At 45.8% G+C, this 20,997-nt stretch overlaps 1 protein-coding gene and 1 long non-coding RNA gene across 3 annotated transcripts in view; one reads left to right on the top strand and one right to left on the bottom strand.

The window, feature by feature from the left end:
* Positions 1-9,281: 9,281 nt before the first annotated feature.
* Positions 9,282-11,900, top strand: LOC308576073. Its single transcript, XR_014003054.1, has 2 exons — positions 9,282-10,817; positions 10,889-11,900. It is a non-coding gene; the product is annotated as an uncharacterized lncRNA (long non-coding RNA).
* A 919-nt stretch (positions 11,901-12,819) lies between these two features.
* Positions 12,820-20,997, bottom strand: part of GLT1D1 (glycosyltransferase 1 domain containing 1) — a 77,496-nt gene continuing 69,318 nt past the window's right edge. For both annotated transcript variants that reach the window (XM_081175085.1, XM_081175086.1), the window contains 2 exons: positions 18,888-18,986; positions 12,820-14,349 (listed from right to left, as the gene is read on the bottom strand). In XM_081175085.1, the coding sequence (XP_081031211.1) occupies positions 14,203-14,349; positions 18,888-18,986 (246 nt within the window). In that variant the 3' untranslated portion in view covers positions 12,820-14,202. The remainder of the gene's footprint in view (positions 14,350-18,887; positions 18,987-20,997) is intronic.

The raw sequence follows: 20,997 nt of genomic DNA, 5'->3' as shown, positions 1-20,997 counted from the left end.
TGGGCCTCAGAGAAGAAGGTTCCTTCTTTACCCAAGGGGTTCCTTGTCCTCCAAATGTCAATCAAGTCCATATTGTCTGTCATTTCAAAAAAAGTTTTAGGGAGTCTGCCGTCTGTTGTTAAGTTTTGATTTTGGGATTTGTCCATATTTGTAGACACCACCCCATTCATATCTCCCATCACAATAATGTTAGAATAGTCCAAATAGTCCATCATTGTCTCATGCAGCTTCTTACAGAATTCTGATTTTCCATCATTTGGCGCATAAACTCCTAATATCAAAATCTTTCCCCCTTGTGTTTGGATTTCAATTGCGAGAATTCTTCCATGATCATCTTTGAATAGAAATTTTGGTGACAGGTTCTCCTTTGCATAAATTACAACGCCTCTTTTTTTAACTTTGTCTGATGAGATAAATTCTTGGCCAAGTCTTTTATTGATTAATACTTTCCTATGGAGCCTAGTCACATGTGTTTCTTGAAGGCATATTACATCCAATTGTTCTTTTTTTAGGATATGAAATATCCTCCTTCTTTTTTCCGGAGAATTCCCGCCATTTATGTTCCAACTAAGTAGCTGCAGAGACATCCTGTTCGTATAGTTAAAGCTATGGTTTTCCCAGTAGTGATGTATGGAACCATAAAGAAGGCTGATCGCCGAAGAATTGATGCTTTTGAATTATGGTGCTGGAGGAGACTCTTGAGAGTCCCATGGACTGCAAGAAGATCAAACCTCTCCATTCTGAAGGAAATCAGCCCTGAGTGCTCACTGGAAGGACAGATCCTGAGGCTCCAATACTTTGGCCACCTCATGAGAAGAGAAGACTCCCTGGAAAAGACCCTGATGTTGGGAAAGATGGAGGGCACAAGGAGAAGGGCACGACAGAGGGCGAGATGGTTGGACAGTGTTCTCGAAGCCACCAGCATGAGTTTTGACCAAACTGCGGGAGGCAGTGGAAGACAGAAGTGCCTGGCGTGCTCTGGTCCAGGGGGTCACGAAGAGTCGGACACGACTAAACGACTAAACAACAACAAAAAGAACAGGACAGGACAACATAAATTCAGAAGAAGTGGGTCTCACAATAAAATGAAATAAAATAGATGGCTGAAGCAATAGGACTTATTAAACATTTAAAAAAGAGAAAATGAGGGGGGAGGACCCCCCAATTCGACTGGAGAGCTATTGCATAAATCTCCCCCACTCATTTGATGGGATTCCCAAATTTGCTACCTGAACGTAGCAAACCCGTGCTGTTTTTCTCTCTTCCCCTCCCATGTCCCCTCACCCCACCCAAGTGAAAAGCATCCAGGCCAAATGGATCTGATTTGCATGTGTCAAACGAAGCAAAATGTTCTCAAGCCGTACAGTCTCTTGATGTATCTGATTGGGATAATTACAACGCCATGGGGGACTTTTGGCCTTGCTAAAAATAGTCAGGAGGATGGGAGCTAGTGGACTGGCAAGCAACCTGGAACAATGTTTTTGCAGCAAACAGAATATGTTTTAAGCATGGCAGAGGCAGGGAAAAGCGGACTCCGACGTTAGGCTCGTTTCCTAATCAAAATTTATGGAAAATACTTTTTTTAAAAAAAGAAATGAATCAAAATGCACCAGGATGTGTGTAGAATGCCTTTTTACAGGGAAATACAGAATACAGTGGTACCTCGAGTTACGAATGCCTCAGTTTACAAATGCCTCAGGTTACAAACTCTGCTAACCTGGAAGAGTTACCTCGAGTTGAGAACTTTGCCCCAGGATGAGAACGGAAATTGTGTGCCGGCAGCGCAGCGGCAGCAAGAGGCCCCATTAGCAAAAGCATACCTCTAGTTAAGAACAGTTTCAGGTTATGAATTGACCTCCAGAACGAATTAAGTTCGTAACTAGAGGTACCACTGTACAGTGGTACCTCAGGTTACAAACGCTTCGCGTTACAAACACTTCAGGCTACAAACTCTGCTAATCCAGAAGTAGTACCTCGGGTTAAGAACTTTGCCCCAGGATAAGAATGGAAATTGTGTGGCGGCAATGGGAGGCCCCATTAGCTAAAGTAGTACCTCAGGTTAAGAACAGTTTCAGGTTATGAATGGACCTCCGGAACGAATTAAGTTCGTAACTAGAGGTACCACTGCATGACATTATAACCAGAGTTTTCAAGAAGCCTCTCCGTTTTCATCTAGAAAAGCAAGTTGCTAGACCTCATGACTAGAAAGAAATGTTTCAAAACTCCTGCTTAAATTTCACAGACCAGAGAGGTGGGTCATGATGCTCTGAGACAGTATGCCACTTGTCACATAAGAAAAGTATTTCTGGATCAGGCCGGTGGAGCAGCTAGTCCAGAATCTTGTTGTCATAGTGGCCCACCAGGCACCTATGGGAAGTCCACAGCAGGAATCCCTGTTCCCTGTGCAGCTTTCGTCTTCATGCCCGGCTTGAGGGCTTTTTGGAGACATCTGACTGGTCACTGAGAAGAAAAGGCTGCTTGGCTGGATTGGCCTTTAGCCTGGTCAAGACCAGAAGGGCTCATCCGATGTTCTTAATGCTTTCCAGTTTTTGGGCATGTGGACCAACACACCTTTGACCACAACTCAGTGATGCAGATTTTGAGAAATGCTGCCAAGCTGCTCTATTTCAGCAACCGCTCCAATTGCACCACTTATTCAGGTTGCAGGGATCAGGCGCCTGGGCACATGAGACTTCTAAACCCCCTGCCCATTTGCTACCCCATCAGCAGGGCTCGGTTTGCGCTTGCCTCCTTGCTGACCCCTGCCACAAAAACTTTTCATTATTAGCTTTTGAAGTCATACGAGGCCAGCGACTTCTCCCCCCGCCCCCCTTGGTTGTGGCTGCTGATGAAATGTGATGGAATCAGACTAATGAAAGAGGTGACCTCTATCAAGTGAGGTTAGAATTATTGCTGGACTTGTGTTGAAGAATATGTGTGCTGATGTACCCACACACAAATGAAAATGGGCAAGAGTCGATGCTTGTGTGTGTGTGTGTGTGTGTGTGTGTGTGTGTGTGTGTGTGAGAGAGAGAGAGAGAGAGAGAGAGAGAGAGAGAGAGAGAGAGAGAAAGACCATATAAAAGGAAAAGGTTTGGTGTCAGAAAGAGTACATGGTTGGCATCCGTCAGCTTCAAAAGACAATGGAGTGTGCCTCCAAGGGTGAAGTCAAACTGCTGCGTTAGCAGCACTGAAGTGACCTGCTTAGGGCGCAAGCCTGGGCAGCATAGATGGAGGTCCTGGGCTGCCCAGACAACTATACTCCCCCATTCAGCCTCACTGATGTGGCCCAAAGGAAAGCAGAGCAATATGTTAGGAACCAGCTTGGCTGCAGGAGTTGCTACAAGGCGCCAACCAACCATCTTAGGGACTCCATTCTGGATTCGTGTAGGGTTTACTCCTTAGCCCAGGGGTCAGCAAACTTTTTCAGCTGTGGGCCGTCCCTCAGACTATGTGGGGGGGCTGGACTATATTTTGGGAAAAAAATATGAACGAATTCCTATGCCCCACAAATAACCCCGAGATGTCTTTTAAATAAAAGCACACATTCTCCTCATGTAAAAACACACTGATTGCGTGGCGAGTCCCCCCCCCCCCGTGGAAATAAAGACACATGGCACAATTATTAAGGTTAATGGGCTAAATAAGCCCACAACTTTATTGGTTACAGGTGATGAGCGGTATTGGCTTAGGCATTGGTCCTAACAGACTATATCCGACTTCAGCCCATCTGCTTGAAGTCCAGGAAGAGTTAACCACCAATAGGGGGAGGCCTGCTGATGCACATCAACTAGGAACTCCCCGGGGTCACCGCTAGGGGGTGTGCCTTAGGCCCTGACCTCCCTAGGCTTCGGACAGGGCCACGCCCCTGGAATCCTTTATCGGACTACCCTTCAATTTGCGGGGCAGGTGATGGCGCTTCCTCCCCTCTTCCATCTACAGAACTATACCAATACCTAACTGTCAATACCCAGAAAGCTGTGATGATTTGCTACGAGGTAGGTGAAAAACCAAGTGGCTGGTGCCAGTTTGCCAAGTGAAAAAAATTCCTACCAGGCCCCTCAATGGCGACCAACCAAGGTTCATAACAAGGTCAAGGGACGAAAATCTTATAGGGTAGGAGGGTGGGAAAAACAGGAACAGCTGGCAGGCGGGGAAAGAGGGAGATCCCTGGCCGTGTCCTGCCTTAAATAGGGCAGGCCACGCCCCCAGAGCCAGCCGATTGGCCAGCCAGGATGTGACACGGCCGGGAATCCCCCCAATCGCACGGGGCTGGGCGTGGTGGGGCCATGAAGCCCGCAATCCCACCTCCTCTGCAGGGTGGAAGTGGTTTTCCCGGACCGTCCACGGGCTGGATTGAGAAGGTAATTGGGCCGCATCCAGCCCCCGGGCCTTAGGTTGCCTACCCCTGCCTTAGCCTTTTCTTCTACCCAAGATATCCTGCAAGGCAGCAGAGTTTTAGGACCTGAGTTTTCCTTCTCCTAGATGGGCTAGCTTCCCAGGTGGACAAGCCCCACCTGCTCCTTAGAAAGAATACATAATCCTAATCATTTAGACTAAATTCCAGTGACACTGAGGGTAGGGAAGTTTTTTCAGACTGAGAGCCGCATTCCTTCCACATGCCAGTAGGGTTGTGTACTTAGCCAGGGCTCAGTTTCCTTGGAAGGAAGGTCAGTGGAAACTACAGTGCCTTTTAAGACACTGCGGCTCCAAACTGGTGGAATGCTCTGTCACAAGAGACTAGGGCCCTGCGGGACCTGACATCTTTCCGCAGGGCCTGCAAGACAGAGTTGTTCCGCCAGGCTTTTGGTCAGGCCGCAGCCTGACTCCCTCCTCTGGCAACCTGCTCAGAATTTTGCTTAATTGGTTGCCATCAATTTGATTTAATTAATTTTTATAATGAAATATTTTCAGATTGTGTGATTATTTGACTGATTATTTGATTGTTGTTAGCCGCCCTGAGCCCGGCTTTGGCTGGGGAGGGCGGGATATAAATAAAATTTATTATTATTATTTATTATTATTATATGAATTTATTTAGAAATATATTTTGGGATGCGGATGGCGCTGCGGGTTAAACCACAGAGCCTAGAACTTGCCGATCAGAAGGTTGGCGGTATGAATCCCCACAACGGGGTGAGTTCCCGTTGCTCGGTCCCTGCTCCTGCCAACCTAGCAGTTTGAAAGCACATCAAAGTACAAGTAGATAAATAGGTACGGCTCTGGCGGGAAGGTAAATGGCGTTTCCATGCGCTGCTCTGGTTCTCCAGAAGTGGCTTAGTCCTGCTGGCCATATGACCCAGAAGCTGTACGCTGGCTCCTTTGGACAATAAAGCGAGATGAGCGCCACAACCCCAGAGTCGGCCACGACTGGGCCTAATGGTCAGGGGTTCCTTTACCTTTATTTACAACTTGAGAACAGGATGGAGGGGCTCACAGCATTAATGCCCCAATCTGTCACTGCTGTGGCTGAAGCACAGAGGGAGGCATGTCTCTGTCCCTGCCGGGTCTCCCAACATCTCCCCTCCAGCCTCCAGCCCACTCACAAAGCAACTTTCTAGGCCAGCTCCTCTTTTTGCCCTTTTGGTCATTCCTCTCTTAGATGCAGCTACTGCAAAGCAGCAGCTCATGCCTTGGAAGTGCTCATTGGAACAAGATTGTTTCAGGTAATGTGAATTACTGCAAACCAAATGCAAACCAAGCCAAATTTCTCTCCCTTGCCAACACAATGTCTTCCAGACATTTCTGGATTTGAACTTCGATCAGTCCTAGCCAACATGTCTTTGTGTGAGGGGTGATAGAATCTGCTGGCCAATAACAGCTGGATGACCACACAGGTTCCCTGCTGCTGACATCAGGAGCAGTGGCAGATAGCAGACGGGGGTGTGGCTGGTGCGTGTCCTAGGGGGCATGGTATGCGTCACGGGGGCATGGCATGCGTTCTGGGGGTGTGGCGCACCGCCCATGGGGCGTGGTGCACATGCTGGGGGTGTGATGTGCTGCCTGCAGGGGCGTGGCATCCAGCGTGGGCAGGAGGGCAGCCGTAATGGCACCCCACCGGGATCGCGCTGCCAGGGGCGGTGCGCTCCCTCTGCCCCCCTCTTCCTCCGCCAAAGATCACGAGCGCCTACTCCCATAGATCTGCACTGATGGAAAAAGCTCTATTGCTGAACCTAGCCACCATTTTGATTTCCCAGCATGCCTCTGATGGAAGGTCACTTTGGGGCATTGTGGGAAATGGAAACCTTGAGAGCTGGGCCCAGGCCTTCCTGCCCTCCCCTGCAAAAAACAAAGCTCATGGGGGTTGGCAGGGCAGGCACATGGGGCAGGCCCTATGGCAATGCTGGAGGATGCCAAGTGCTGGCTCTGAGCCCCTATCCCACTGCAAAGGAATGCTCGCAATCTTCCTTGAATCTCACCTCCTCCCTGCCATAAATTAAGCTGCAATTTAAACTCCTCACAATTAGCATCTTCCTTTTACATCACCTTCGAACCCAGAGTGCTTGTCAATTGATCCAGGGTGCCAGATACCTGCCAGAGCCTGGCTTGTTACATACTGACTTTTGTGTATGTGCGCACGACTGTCTGGATGGCTTGGCGGATTAAGCACCACTCCTCAGGGATGCCACTTCCAATCCAAAATTGACTGGAGTGATTTAAAGTCTTAATGGATGGCTCAGCGATCCCAAATTAACAATGAGCTGCCACAAGGGGAAAAAAAGGTAGTTACTGCCCAGTCTTAAGGAGACAAGCTCTTTTTTCTTGTTATTAAGCTTCTGCAATTGTCAGTAGTTAGAAACAGAAGACGATAATCAACTCCGTAAATCAGTGGCTTTCAAACTCCCTGTCCCCAGGGAACCTTTCCAACCTTGGTATTGTTCATTCAAGAGGCCCTGAGTGTTGCAGGGAATTATGGGTAGGGCTCGCTGTCTGTTCCCACTTGTGAGAGGCAATCTCTACCCACTCTGCTAGCCTCGTAATTAAATCTGGTTTCTGCTTAGCTTTCCTGGGAAATTATTATTATTATTTATGAATCGCTTCCTGTGAAGCGTCTTGGAGCAATTTATGGTGCAACGAAAACAGATACAGAACAACTGTTGTGTATTGAGTCAAAGGTTTTTATATCTGTATTATTATTGTCTGTATTTGCATTAGGGTAAAGTAACTGCCTTTTGGTTTCAAAGGGTACAGCTACTATTGGTTCATTTAAGCTGCTGTATTTGGATCCTCTGTCTTATTGGTTTCCTCCAAAAGGCAGGACTGTGATTGCCTGATATTGTTCCCTCCAAAATGTATCCTTCCTAATTAGTCCCCTGTCCCTATAAATGTAGCTTTCCCCTCCTCAGGCTTCAGTCTTGTTTGCCTTAATAAAGAAGTGTTACTAGAGAACTGTCTCCAGCATATTATGTCAAGAGAGCTGAAATCACAAAACCCACGTCACAACAACTACATAGATCAAAGCAGTTAAAACAACTTTATCTCTAAAAATAATTTCAAAACAAAACAAAATCTGCACGATTACATGTAAAACAATGAAAAGCAACAATTACACACAGAGACACACACACACACAAATATAAAATCAATTTCAATAGAGATATGAACTGGGAGAACAAAGGCCTTCCTTGGTCTGGCTTTTGAGATTTTCATTTCCCACGATGCCCCAGGGTGATTAGTGGCATTCTGGGAAATTCAAAAGGTTCCCTGGTCCAACAACCTGGTGTGACATGGAGCCTGTGGACAGTGGCGTAGCGTGGGGGGTGCAGGGGGGGCCGGCCGCACCGGGCGCAACATCTGGGGGTTAGGGTTAGGGGGCGCAAATCCACGGGTTAGGGGGCGCAAATTACTTGCCTTGCCCCGGGTGCTGACAACCCACGCTACGCCACTGCCTGTGGACGCAGGCCAGCAATCAGGGCAAGGAACCAGCAACCAGCATTGGTTGCGGAAAGTCTTACTGAAAGAATCATGTCCTCAACAAGCATCTAAAATAGAACAAATATCACAACTGGAGAGAGATCTGTTGGAATGTAATGTCAAAGTGCTGTCTTAAAAGTATTAGATATCATTGGAATGGGAGACAAAAGGATGAGCAAGTAAAATCTTCAATGACACATTGGGCATTAGATATTGGTTATATTACAGATATGGAAGAAGAAGAGGAGGAGTTTGGATTTGATATCCTGCTTTATCACTACCCGAAGGAGTCTCAAAGCGGCTAACATTCTCCTTTCCCTTCCTCCCCCACAACAAACACTCTGTGAGGTGAGTGGGGCTGAGAGACTTCAAAGAAGTGTGACTAGCCCAAGGTCACCCAGCAGCTGCATGTGGAGGAGCGGAGATGCGAACCCGGTTCACCAGATTACGAGACTACCGCTCTTAACCACTACACCACACTGGCTCTCATCGTAACGACCGTGGAATATGGATATAAAATTTACACCATGCTATGGTTTAAGAGAAAATTATATGAAAATGTTATATAGATGGTATCTAACGCCAAGTAAATTGGAAAAAAATGTATAAATCAAGTAAGTGTTCGAAATGCAAAAACAAAGGTTTTTTTTATCATATGTGGTGGTCTTGCAGTAAGGCTTGAGCTTACTGGGAAATGATATATATTGAATTGAAAAAGATGTTTAAAATAACATTTAATGTTAATGTTTAAAATAACATTTGTAAAAAAACCCAGCAGCCTTCCTTTTGGGAATTATAGGGACAGAACTACCCAAACTGTATAGACATCAAGAATCACAAAACAGAGAAACCAGTAGGAGAACACTTCAATCTCCCAGGACATTCTATACAAGATCTCAAAGTAGCTGTTTTACTACAAAGGAATTTCAGAAATAGACTGGAAAGAGAAGCTGCTGAATTGCAACTCATTACCAAACTTAAAACCATGGAGAGACCTGGTCTGAACAAAGACATTGGATTCTTATCTCATTATACATGACTTAGCCATTTTTCACCTTCTCACCCCTTGCCTTTTCCTGTAAGACCTATTGCAGTCGTTAAGAGTCGTCAACAGGCTCATCTCAGCTATCTGCCAATCTCCCATTCCCACCACCCTTCTGAGTAATACCCCTCCCCACCTTCTCTCTATATAGAAGGATCTGGCAACTTCTGTTTCAGTGTATCTGAAGAAGTGTGCATGCACACAAAAGCTCATACCAAGAACTAACTTAGTTGGTCTTTAAGGTGCTACTGGAAGGAATTTTTTTATTTTGTATAGAAATTTATTCATGTATGCGACTATGTTATTTGCCCAAAAATGGAAAGAAGAATGGATACAAAAATGTATGGAATATGCAGAAATGGTGAAACTTACCAGAAAAATAAGAAATGAAGATAATAAACGATTTATAAAAGAATGGAAATAGTTTATTGAATATTTACAAACATACTGCAAACAGATAAGGACATTGGCTGGACTATTGTAATAACCTACAGTTTCATAAGAGCATATATTTAAAGTAGATGAATAAAAGAATAAGTTAATTTAGAATATGCAGGAAATGTAAAAAAATAAATTTAAGGAACCACAGAAAAAAGAGGAAGTCAAGTTTTGAAATGTTAGAATGATTGAAATGCCTATACTGTAACTGAAAATCATAAATAAAAGACAATAGAGACTGTGCTCTGATTAGGCCAGAATCCTACCGATCTTTTCAGTCAAGCAGTGGAGGCTGGTGCATTTGGGAAAATGTGGCCCTGTCCCACCGACACCAGTCTGCTTCAGCTGGCACCCACCTGCCTGCTTTCACCCATTCCAGAGGCTGGCCTTACTGTCGGCTTCCTCCACCACCTTAGACTCAGTGCTGCCCTTGCAGAACTCAGCAGGGAGCAGGATGGGGGCAAAACTAGAATTAGTTGGCTCTATCTGTCATCAGCTCTGCCTTCTGCCCTGCCAGTCCCAGTGGGACCACCCCAACATACAGTGGTGCCTCGCAAGACGAAATTAATCCGTTCCGCGAGTCTCTTCGTCTTGCGGTTTTTTCGTCTTGCGAAGCACGGCTATTAGTGGCTATTAACGGCTTAGCGGCTTTAAGAAAAAGGAAACAAACTCGCAAGAACTCGCAAGACGTTTCGTCTTGCGAAGCAAGCCCATAGGGAAATGTGTCTTGCGGAACGACTAAAAAAACGGAAAACTCTTTCGTCTTGCGCGTTTTTTGTCTTGCGAGACATTCGTCTTGCGAGGTACCACTGTAGATGATCCTGATGGAACCCACCACAGACCGCCTTGCTGGCTGTGTACCTCTTAAGTTAGTCTATAGCATTTGCCACTGAGTGGAGCCACGGTGCAGCCATGTAGGTGTACCCGTCTACAGGTCAGGCTAGCTGGAGGGACACGAGAAGCTGCCTTATACCAAGTTAGAAATGTGGCTCATCTAATTGTCTGCGGCAAGGGACTCTTTCCAGCTGGCCCCCCACATTCTGTGGCTGGAATGTGCCCTTGAACTGTGATCTTGATTGCATGGGTGGAAAAAGATATGTCAGCAAACTTTTCCAGCAGGGGGCTGGTCCACTAGCCCTCAGACCATGTGGTGGACCGGACTATACAGTGGTACCTCTGGTTACGTACTTAATTAGTTCCGGAGGTCCGTTCTTAACCTGAAACTGTTCTTAACCTGAAGCACCACTTTAGCTAATGGGGCCTCCTGCTGCTGCCGTGCCGCCGCCGCGCGATTTCTGTTCTTATCCTGAAGCAAAGTTCTTAACCCGAGGTACTATTTCTGGGTTAACGGAGTCTGTAACCTGAAGCGTATGTAACCCGAGGTACCACTGTATTTGGGGGGGGGGAATGAACAAATTCCTATGTCCCACAAATAACCCAGAGATGCATTTTAAATAAAAGCACACATTCTACGCATGTAAAAACACTAGGCAGGCACCACAAATAACCCAGAGATGCATTTTAAATAAAAGGACACATTCTACTCATGTAAAAACATGCTGATTCTCGGACACTCCGTGGGCCGGATTTAGAAGGCAGTTGGGCCAGATCCGGCCACTGGGCCTTAGTTTGCCTACCCATGGTGTAGATAGATGTGTTTGGCTTGAATGCAGCCTATGCCGCAAAAGCCAAAGGTCACATCTCTTTGCCCACTTTCTCAATCTGGCTATGCCCATCACTAGTTGGTAGTCCCTGCAAGTGGCTGCCAAAAAGCCAGCCGGCAGTAAATCACGCCACTCAAGTTGGAGTCGACTCTTTCTTAGCAAAACCATCTTCACAGACGTGGCTGAGTGTCACGCCTCATGAGCACAGCATTTCATCCCCAGTAGGTCTTGCACTATGAATCAGTTGCTGAGACTGGAAGTCCCTGCATCTCCAAAGCCATCAAACTTCCCTGCACTCCAGGGTTGTTTCCCCAAGCAATTGGAGACTGCGCCTGCGTGGAGCCTGCCACTGCTCCGCTCATTTCTTCCCTCTACTGCTTCTGGGAGACAGGGAGGGGTTCCCCTTCCCTAGCTGGTTCCTCCCACCATTCCTCAGGGTCCAACCAGTCCATGACAATGGCTGTATTCCCTTGGTTGGAAAACAGTTCCCTGATCCACAGCACTCATTTTTGCTCCTACCAAGTCCAGGCTCAGGTGCCATGATACCAGGGTGGGTAAAAAAAAAATTTAAAAAATTGGATTTTTTAAATTTAAATCAGATTTTTTAAATAAAATGCTTTTGGAAGAAAAAATATTTCTAAAGATTGTTTTCAATTTAAGTTACATTATAGTCCAAAGGCTATTCATCAGGAAATAAGGATTTGTTTTAAGTTTTTCATGTGTGCTACAACTCAGTCTAAGTTGTTTTTTTAAAAAATATCGTTTAACCACATCAGTTAACAAACATGGATACATATGCTATAATGTCATTGTTTTAGTTAAATAAATTGTTTAAATTGTTACTAAATATTATTTTTCTCCTTCCAATAAAGTACAGCAGAAAAGTGGTCCAAATATAAACAGTTAACTTATTAAACCTCACAATAATTTCATAATTATCTGTCTATGTATTTCTAATAGTATAACCAAATCAGTAATTTTTGATATAATTGTAAAAACTACTCTGAAAATTTATTATTCCAAAAATGAAACCTTTATCTGGATGTAAACATTAAGATTATACCAGCAGGAATGAGTCTTTCTGTAAACAAAAAACAAAAAAACGTTTTAAATCAAGTCTTACTGATGAGTGATTTAAATCGTGATTTGAATCGGCTCGATTTAAATCAAATCCACCCTACATGATATGATAAAGTCCCTTGATGCCCATGGAAACGCAAGTTTTACAGAAATCACTGTGCACAGTCACGTCCCCCCTTGCCAATCACATTTTACTAATCACAAGGAATAACTCATTGTGCTTGACTCCCTCCAATACAGGGTCTTCAAGTACAGTGGTGCCTCGCAAGACGAAAAGAATCCGTTCTGTGATTCTCTTCGTCTAGCGGTTTTTTCGTCTTGTGAAGGAAGCCCATTGACGGATTAGCGGATTAGCGCTATTAGCGCTTTTAGCGGCTTTTAGCGGCTTATCTGCTGATCGGATCAGCTGATAAGCGGCTTAGCGGCTTAGAAAAGGGGGGGGGGGAAACCAGCAGGAACTCGCAAGGCATTGTCGTCTTGCGAAGCAAGCCCATAGGAGATTCGTTTTGCGAAGCACCTCCAAAACGGAAAACTCTTTCGTCTAGCGAGTTTTCTGTCTTGCGAGGCATTCGTCTTGCGGGGCACCACTGTATAGTTTCCCTAACAGGATGTACTTAAAGCTTCATAAAACAGATAGATAGATAGATAGATAGATAGATAGATAGATAGATAGATAGAGAGATAGAGAGATAGAGAGATAGCTATAGATAGATAGATATCTCATAGCCAGATTTTTTTTGGGGGGTGGGGGTTGGTGGCGATGGCAAAGTGGAGGGAGAAACAAAGGCATTACTTCTACCGCTGGGAAATGAATCACAATTGCTTTTTTCCAGATCTGTAGGCACAAGAGCCCTCCTTTAATTCCCTTTTGCAAATGCAGAGTCCTATTACAATGTGCTCAATGGTGCCAACGACTGTGCGATTCAGAGGACAAAAATAATAAAATAAAGCACCCGGAATTTGCACAAAGTACTGAATGCAAATTACTCGCCACTTCCCTTCTATGGAGCATGAGCTTCCCACGGCCAAACACGAAGGAGATTTATGAGGTTCCACAGAAATGCAGTATTGCAATTATTATATATTCTGAGGTAGCGACCAGCTTCCAGGAAATGTGAAGTTGGTGTAAACATCAACTTGAAGAAATAAACTCCAACTCAAGATGTGGACATCGATCAATATAAATACGCCCCCCCCCGGTGGACATGTCAGAGTGACACCCTTGCCCCAACCAACATTGTTAGTGGAATGTCTTGGCAGGCGCAAAGTCAAAGCAGCCGTATGTCTTTGCTGTATGGCATCTGTTCAGTTACACCCAAGAGAGACACCCTTTTAAAGTGTTTGTTATGGCCCAGCTTAAGGGCACATAAAAAAACAAAACAGAAACCGTGGATGTGGTGGGGGAAGAGTCATAACTATTGAGACTGCAGAACTAGAGTTTAACTCCTCCCCTGCTGTTATTAGCACTGGGAGGAAAGTTCTGCTCCCCCCCCCCTCTAAAACAAGTGTTTTTACACACATGCTCTTTCTAATCGATGGATAAACTCATTAAGGGTCAGTAAACATGTAAACTGATTAAGGGTCAGTAAACGAACCATGGCCACTGAAGTCCTATGGAAATTAAAAGGACATGAATGAAACAATTGTAATTAACTCAACCTCCTCATTTCAATGGGACTAATGCCTAACTTGCTTTCTCTGGAACTAGGCCCATAAGTCAAATCGAGAATGATTTCCACGATCCAACGGCATTCCTAGTGTGCATGTGTTTGCATTTGAATGTGTTACGCATAGGTGTGCATGCATATAATTCCAAGAAAACGTATCATATTGATACATCACTGATTATCCATATCTGTGAATATTGTACTCTCATGGAAACCCCCCCCCCGCCCCGCAATCATTCTAGTGTCCACTGTATGCTACATTTCAACTGGTACTACAGAGAGCAGGTGATACAGAGGCGAGGGCGGAATCAGTAAGTGTCATTAATCACAAAAATCAGATTGGCTTGGCTGGTTTGATCCATCCATGCTGGGTTCCTGTATCTTGATGCAAAGTGTGTCACTGAAGCATCAACACAAGGTTCTGATACGCTTTCCTTTCGTGTTCCCATGAGTGGTGCTTTGTGACATACTCCTTTGCCTTCATCACAATCTCTTTGTGCAGAAATGGGTCGCCGATCAGGCTTTTAGACAGCTGGACAAACTCCTGAAAAGGTGAGAAACAGCTGTTGTTATTATCCCACTGCCAATATCCAAAAGGATCCAAAGGAGATTACACTCTATAAACTTGCCATGTTGCAAGGGAACAGGAACAGCTGCCTTACAGATTGTCAGATCATCAAGTGCAGTATTGTCTACATGGACCAGCAAGTGGTTCTTCAGGATTTGAGGCCGTGGCGTTTCCCGACCTACCTGAAGATGCCATGGACCTAACCTGGGGCCTCCTGCATGAAAAGCAGGTGTTCTGCCTCTGGTCTATGGAAGAGAGCAGGTTAAGGGGAAGGGCTTTCCAGGGGCTGCCTGCCACGGAACAGAGAGAAAAATGGGGGTTTAATGAATTCAACTCTTACCACTTTGAAGCTGGCTCAATTCCAGCCACGTAGAAGCCTGAGCCCAACCTGGCTCCCTTGAGATGTTTTGGGCGACTGCTTCTGACAGCCTGATTATGCTGGATGGGATTGTGTGAGTTGTGCCTAAAACATCTGAAGGGCACCAGGTTGGGGCAGGTTGGTCCAATGTGTCTATAAACACGCTTCTCTGTCCTCCATCCAAGCCAGGAAGAGCCATTATCACAAGTTCAAGAACATTTTCTTCTAAGATGCCAACAGTAAAAAGAGAATGGAAGCACAATACGACCCAGCGAGGGAAGGAGGCAAACGCAGGGGCAATCTGAAAGATTAGGGTCTCCTTTTATGACATATACGGAGCAGAATTATCACATACAATAGCTTTAACATTTCTTCGCAGGTGAGATAAAAGGTAGCAAATGCAGAAAGAATAGCACTGATGATTAAAATGTATTGGATACTTACAAAGAATGGAATCATAATAGGATATGTTCTGCAAGAATAACAGTTTTCAGAACACATAATCTTTGCTTCTGTATGCTTTTGTGCAGAAAAAAATGACACACACAGATACATGCAAATGAATAAAACAACACATTCCAGGGAGGCAAAAAACAGTCAAGAAGGTGCAGTGCAGGCCGGTGAGGGGCGTGGCCTGGGGAGAATCCTGAGGGCCAGACAGAGAGCATGGAGGGCCACATATGGACCAAGGACCTGAGGTTTGCCACCCCTGAAACAGAACTTGCTTTTCAAACTTTGGCAGGTTCTCCTTTCCAGCGAAGGTCAAGGGATGGTCTAAAACTCTTTCAGCGCGGAATCCTTCTTCCTCAAATAAAAAGGCAGGGCTGGTGGTCAGGGAGGATTCTGTTGTGGCTATCAATTGCACAATGGCATCTCTCCACCAGTGTCACCCCCACAATAAACCTAGGGGAGGGTGGGGGAGATCAGGATCTGGCCCACCAGCTGGATCCAGTCTCTCCCCACATTTGGGGCATGCATATATGAAGGAGGTGTGAGACCAGTATCCAAAGTTGTTTAATGTTCAGGAACATTCGAGTATGGAGGCCACGAAGGACTAGCCGAACTTGCAGACTCAAGATCTATGGGCAATAAGCAACCTCTGCCTGAGATCAAGCCGTTCTGTCTCTCCAACGCACACCAGGGGTGCGGAGGTGAGTTCCACGTTGATACAAGTACCTTTTTCCCGGAAAAACCAATTGCATTTGTTAACAAAGAGATTCATTTGTGAAGACCGCGGGGAACAATGAACTCTCCAGGGAGAAAAATGTTAGGCACAATCGTTTTATCGGAAGAGGGGGTGGAAGGAGGGTCAGGGGTAAGGGAAGCGCGACTGCCAAAGTCTAATGAAAACAGAGAATCTACCTTCCTCAGACTTGACTTAATAGTATGCATTAATCATAGGCACTCTGAACAAAAATGCATTTTACACTCTGCAGTTTTATTTAATCTGTTGGCGTTGGGATTTTTCTTTTCTTTGCGGAGCACGTTATTATTGCACTTAGCTGATTTTTGGAGGCCAAAATTTAATTTATAGAATCAACAGGATTAGTACTCTCACACGCCCCTCCTTTCCAAGCCTAATTAAGACCACCAGTTAATTGGGATATAGGGTGAAGCTTCAAAAGCATAGGTTGTGTGCGAAGGAGACATGCTGGGGACTTAAAATCAAAGTGATAGTTGGGTTTTGCTGCTACCTGGGTGCCAGTTGCCTTTAGAATACTAAACGCTAACCAGATGGGAGCTGTGGAATATCAGAACATAGGAAGCTGCCTTATATATTGGACCCCTTGGACCAAGACTGGATGGATGGGATATTGCCTGCTCTTGATGTGGTTGCAGGTACATAGCTTGGGGGGTACTTCTGAATCCATGCTTGAGTGGCCTCAGTGGCACAGAGTGTCTTCCTCGTGTGCCTCCTCCACAAGAGATCTAGAGGGTGGCGACACAAGAACAGGCCTGTTCTGTGGTGGCTCCCCATTTGTGGACTGCTATGGTTTTCCCAGTAGTGATGGAAGTGAGAGCTGGACCATAAAGATTGGCTGATCACTGAAGAATTAATGCTTTTGAATTATGGCACTGGAGGAGACTCTTGAGAGTCCCATGGACTGCAAGAAGATCAGACCTCTCCATTCTGAAGGACATCAGCCCTGAGTGCTCACTGGAAGGACAGATCCTGAAGCTGAGGCTCCAATATTTTGGCCACCTCATGAGAAGAGAAGACTCCCTGGAAAAGACCCTGATGTTGGGAAAGATGGAGGGCACAAGAAGAAGGGGACGACAGAGGACAAGATGGTTGGACAGTGTTCTCGAAGCTACCAGCATGAGTTTGACCAAACTGCGGGAGGCAGTGGAAGACAGGATTGCCTGGTGTGCTCTGGTCCATGGGGTCACGAAGAGTCGGACATGACTAAACAACAACAACAACTCCCCAGGGAGGTTCACCTGTGCCATTCTTATATATATTTCAGCGACAGGCAAAAGATTTACTCTATAACCAGGCCTTTGGCATTTAAATCTCTGTGGCCTTTTAGTTGTTTTTAACGCATTTCAGTTTCCCTTTGGTTTTAATGTTTCTCTGTGTGGTTGCTCGTTTGTTGATTGCTTGGTTGCTGTGGGTTGCCTTGGGCAAGATAAAGTGAATAACAAATTTAATATATCATCATCATCATCATCATCATCGGTCCATCCAGCCCAGTACTGTCTGCGCTGACCACTAGGGGCTCTCTAGGTTTCAGACAGGGGATCTTGCAAAGTCCTACCTGGAGATGTACCTGGTGCCTTCTGCAGGCATATAAGGTGTTCTACTTTGGAACCACACCTTCCCCATTCTTTAAAATGTGATCTATCCTTCAGGCCCCTTTCAAGTGAAAAGGTATTGTCCAAGGTCTTCCCTAGAGACTTCCATCTCTCCCATCACCATTCTTAAGTAGCTGCTAGTACCCACTGGCAATAAACCCAATAAGGCAATAAGTAGCTGCTATTGCCCCACTGGCAATAAACCCACCCTGCCCTTGCTGGAGTTGGTATTGCTTTGACCTCCCCACAAATCTGTTTCCCTGGCCACAGGTTTATTTGCTGGCAGCGGCCAGGTTTTCAAAGCTGCCCGCCATCTGAGGTTTCCTCAAATACCCTGGAGTGTCTGATGTAGAACTGCTCAGCGGTCTTGTGGGAAACTGATTTAAGGATGCAGAACTCTCTTCCCCTAAAAGTAGGGAGGTAAGAAGGTGTCGATTTCCATTCTGAGGCATGTTTGTCACATACAGCAGCACTTCCATTCTGCTACAGTTCGGCTTCTGATGAAAATATGTCATTTGGCTTGCTGTCTGTTGTGGCGGAACTTTATGAAATAAATTACATAATAATACAGAAAGTGAGGTGAACAACGGTTTTTGTTGGAAACCGAATTACAGCAGAACAGTGCTAGTCACAATGAAGATGGGTAATTATTATGTAATTATTACATTATTCCACGTCATTCACTTCAGTGCAAAGGAAACACAATACAAATAGGAGGGAACCCAACATGAATTACGTGTCATTTGATATCAATGGTGATCATATCCTTCACTACTGAATACCATAACCCCAACCTATGTAGGTTTAAATTCCAGCATTAATTATTATTAATTATTATTATTATTGATTGCATTTATACCCCACATTTCCTGAAAGGAGTTCAAGGTGGCACATGGAGTTCTCCTCCCCATTTTATCCTAATGACAACCCTTTGAGGTAGGTCAGGCTGAGAGTGACGGGCTCAAGGTCATCCAGAGAGCTTCATGGCTGAGTGGGAATTTGAACCCTGGTCTCCCAGGTCCTAGTCCAACACTCTAGATCAGGGATAGGCAACCTAAGGCCCATGGGCCAGATGCGGCCTAATCGCTTTCTCAATCCGGCCTGCGGATGGTCCAGGAATCAGTGTTTTTTTACATAAGTAGAATGTGTCCTTTTATTTAAAATGCATCTCTGGGTTATTTGTGGGGCATAGGAATTTGTTCACCCCCCCCCAAAAAAAAAATATAGTCTGGCCCACCATATGGTCTGAGGGACGGTGGACCGGCCCATGGCTGAAAAAGGTTGCTGACCCCTGCTCTAGTTGTTACACAACATGACTCTCAATGCAAGTGTGCATTGGGTCATTACTTCTTTTTTTTACCTGGGGGTTTGAGTATAGCAGCCCAGTTGTCTTGTGCGCGATTATTGCAGCATTCCCTGGGATATTCCTTGCCATCACTGGAACATTTAAATCCATTGCCTAGTGAACCACACAGAGGAGAAAAGGCTTAGGGTTAGTTAGGTAGAGCTGGAAATTTGCAGAAGATTGTGGAGCAGGGTTCTGAACACAGGCTTCTTGTTGGGGAATCTGTTTGGCTGCTGTGACAGCAGGATTATGGAACTGATGGGCCACTGGTCTGATCCAGCACGGGTCTTCTTGTGTGCTTATGAATACATCATCTGGGTTTATTTGGGCTCGAGAGCACTGGCGGATCTGCCAGAGGTTAATCTTCATGAGGGACAGAAATTTCCAGCAACCACCGGAGCATAGAATGGCATGAGGTAAATCCTCGATATCTCTGGGGAAGCGCACGGAGCCCGCTTGCGCACTTGTCAAGTGGAACACCCCCCCCCCCGCCCGACCTGAAATTTTAATTACCGCCGCCAGCCTCAGAAATCCTGAAAAACATGTGGTGCCTTTGAGCGCTTAATGGCTCATCTTGTACAAATTACTGCGGTGTCAGACAACAGAAAGAAATCCACTCTCCAGGTTGTTCAATCCATACCGATTCACTGGCACTTAGGAGAGAATGTGCTTTTAATTACTGTCATTATCGTGGGGGACGTGATTTCCCTATGGTGTAATCGGCCCGGAAGGAAAGCATGACAAGTTTGGGGGTTTTCTTGGGGTGGATGGGTAGAAAACAGAAAAAGTGGATTACTTGAGCTTGCCTGCACACTGGCGCACAAACACATTAGTGGGAAGGACGGCTCTGTTTCATTGATTAATTGGCTAACAGTGTGGTGCTAAACTTATCTACGCAGAAGTGAGCCCCACTGACTTCAATGGCACGTGTTTGCCAGTAAGCAGAGGGACTTTGCTCAAGCATTTTTTCACTGCCTATGCTGAGGCAGCCAGAACAGCCACAAATGGCATTGCAGGCTCTAGAATTCCATGATTTCTTTGACTATTAGGAAGGGAGAAGGGTGATTCTATGAAGTTTGCTCCAGTGATGGTTCTAACTGCCATCATCTCAGCCTGAATTCCTTTCAGCAAAGGGAGGCGTTAAGGCAGGACTAGGGATTATTTTCAGTCTGCGGGTCAGATCCCTTTCTGAGCAACCAGGCAAAAACTTCTTTTAGGTTCCCAGTGGGTTGGGGGATAGGTGTCTGTTCTAGAGACCTAAGATATGTCTGATGGAGTGGACAAACCTCATTTAGCCAACCTACTGGAATTGGTGTCTCTGTTGGATTGCACAGTGGTGAGACTCCAGTCGCTTGCTGCACAAATAGCTGTGCCTGCCCCAATCTTCACAAGGAAGGTGAGGGCATGTGGCGCTTGTTGGATTAATGCTTTAGCTCACGCTTAGCGCCATGCATTTAACGTCTCTTGCACTTGCTCTTTATTTCTGTAAGCTGACACTCGCCTAATGCACTGATCTGATCTGAAAATCAAAGCCTCTCGCAGAACCAGATTTGTGAGTCTGAGTTCTTCACTGGACGGGGAGGGCCGGGACACCAACAAATTTTCAGTCTTCCAATGGGGAGCATAAAACTGGGAATGGGGTGAGTGGTAATTTCAGCCCAGACACTTGGGAGTGACAAAGGATATGCATAAAACAAGCAGGGCTTTTTTTCAGGAGGAAATTGCCAGATCTCAGTTTCAGCACTTCTCAGGTGAGTTCTGGCACCTCTCAGGCAGGTGCCATTGCCATTCTAAGAGAAAGCCACTTCCAAAATTGAGAGGAGGTGGAGTTGCGGGCTTCACGCCCCCTCCACATGTGTGGGGGCTGGCTCTCAGCACCCCCACGATTGAAGGAATCCCTGGCCGCGTCATACCCAGGCCAGCCAATCAGCTGGCCTGGGGGGCGTGGCTTAGAGCATATACACTGGCACGGCCAGGAACTGCCCTCTTTTGCCGCCTCAGCTCATCGGGTTTCCCACCCTCCCTCCCTTTAGGTTTTCCGTTCGACCTTGCTATGGACTTCGGTTGGTCGCCGTTAAGGGGCCTGGTAGGAATTATTTCCACTTGGCAAATTGGCACCAGCCAC

This window comes from Podarcis bocagei (assembly GCF_964188305.1).
Source record: "Podarcis bocagei genome assembly, chromosome: 16".
Classification (NCBI taxonomy): Eukaryota; Metazoa; Chordata; class Lepidosauria; order Squamata; family Lacertidae; genus Podarcis; species Podarcis bocagei.
Note: the sequence above shows the minus strand (reverse complement) of the source record. Positions and strands in the feature narration are given on the sequence as shown.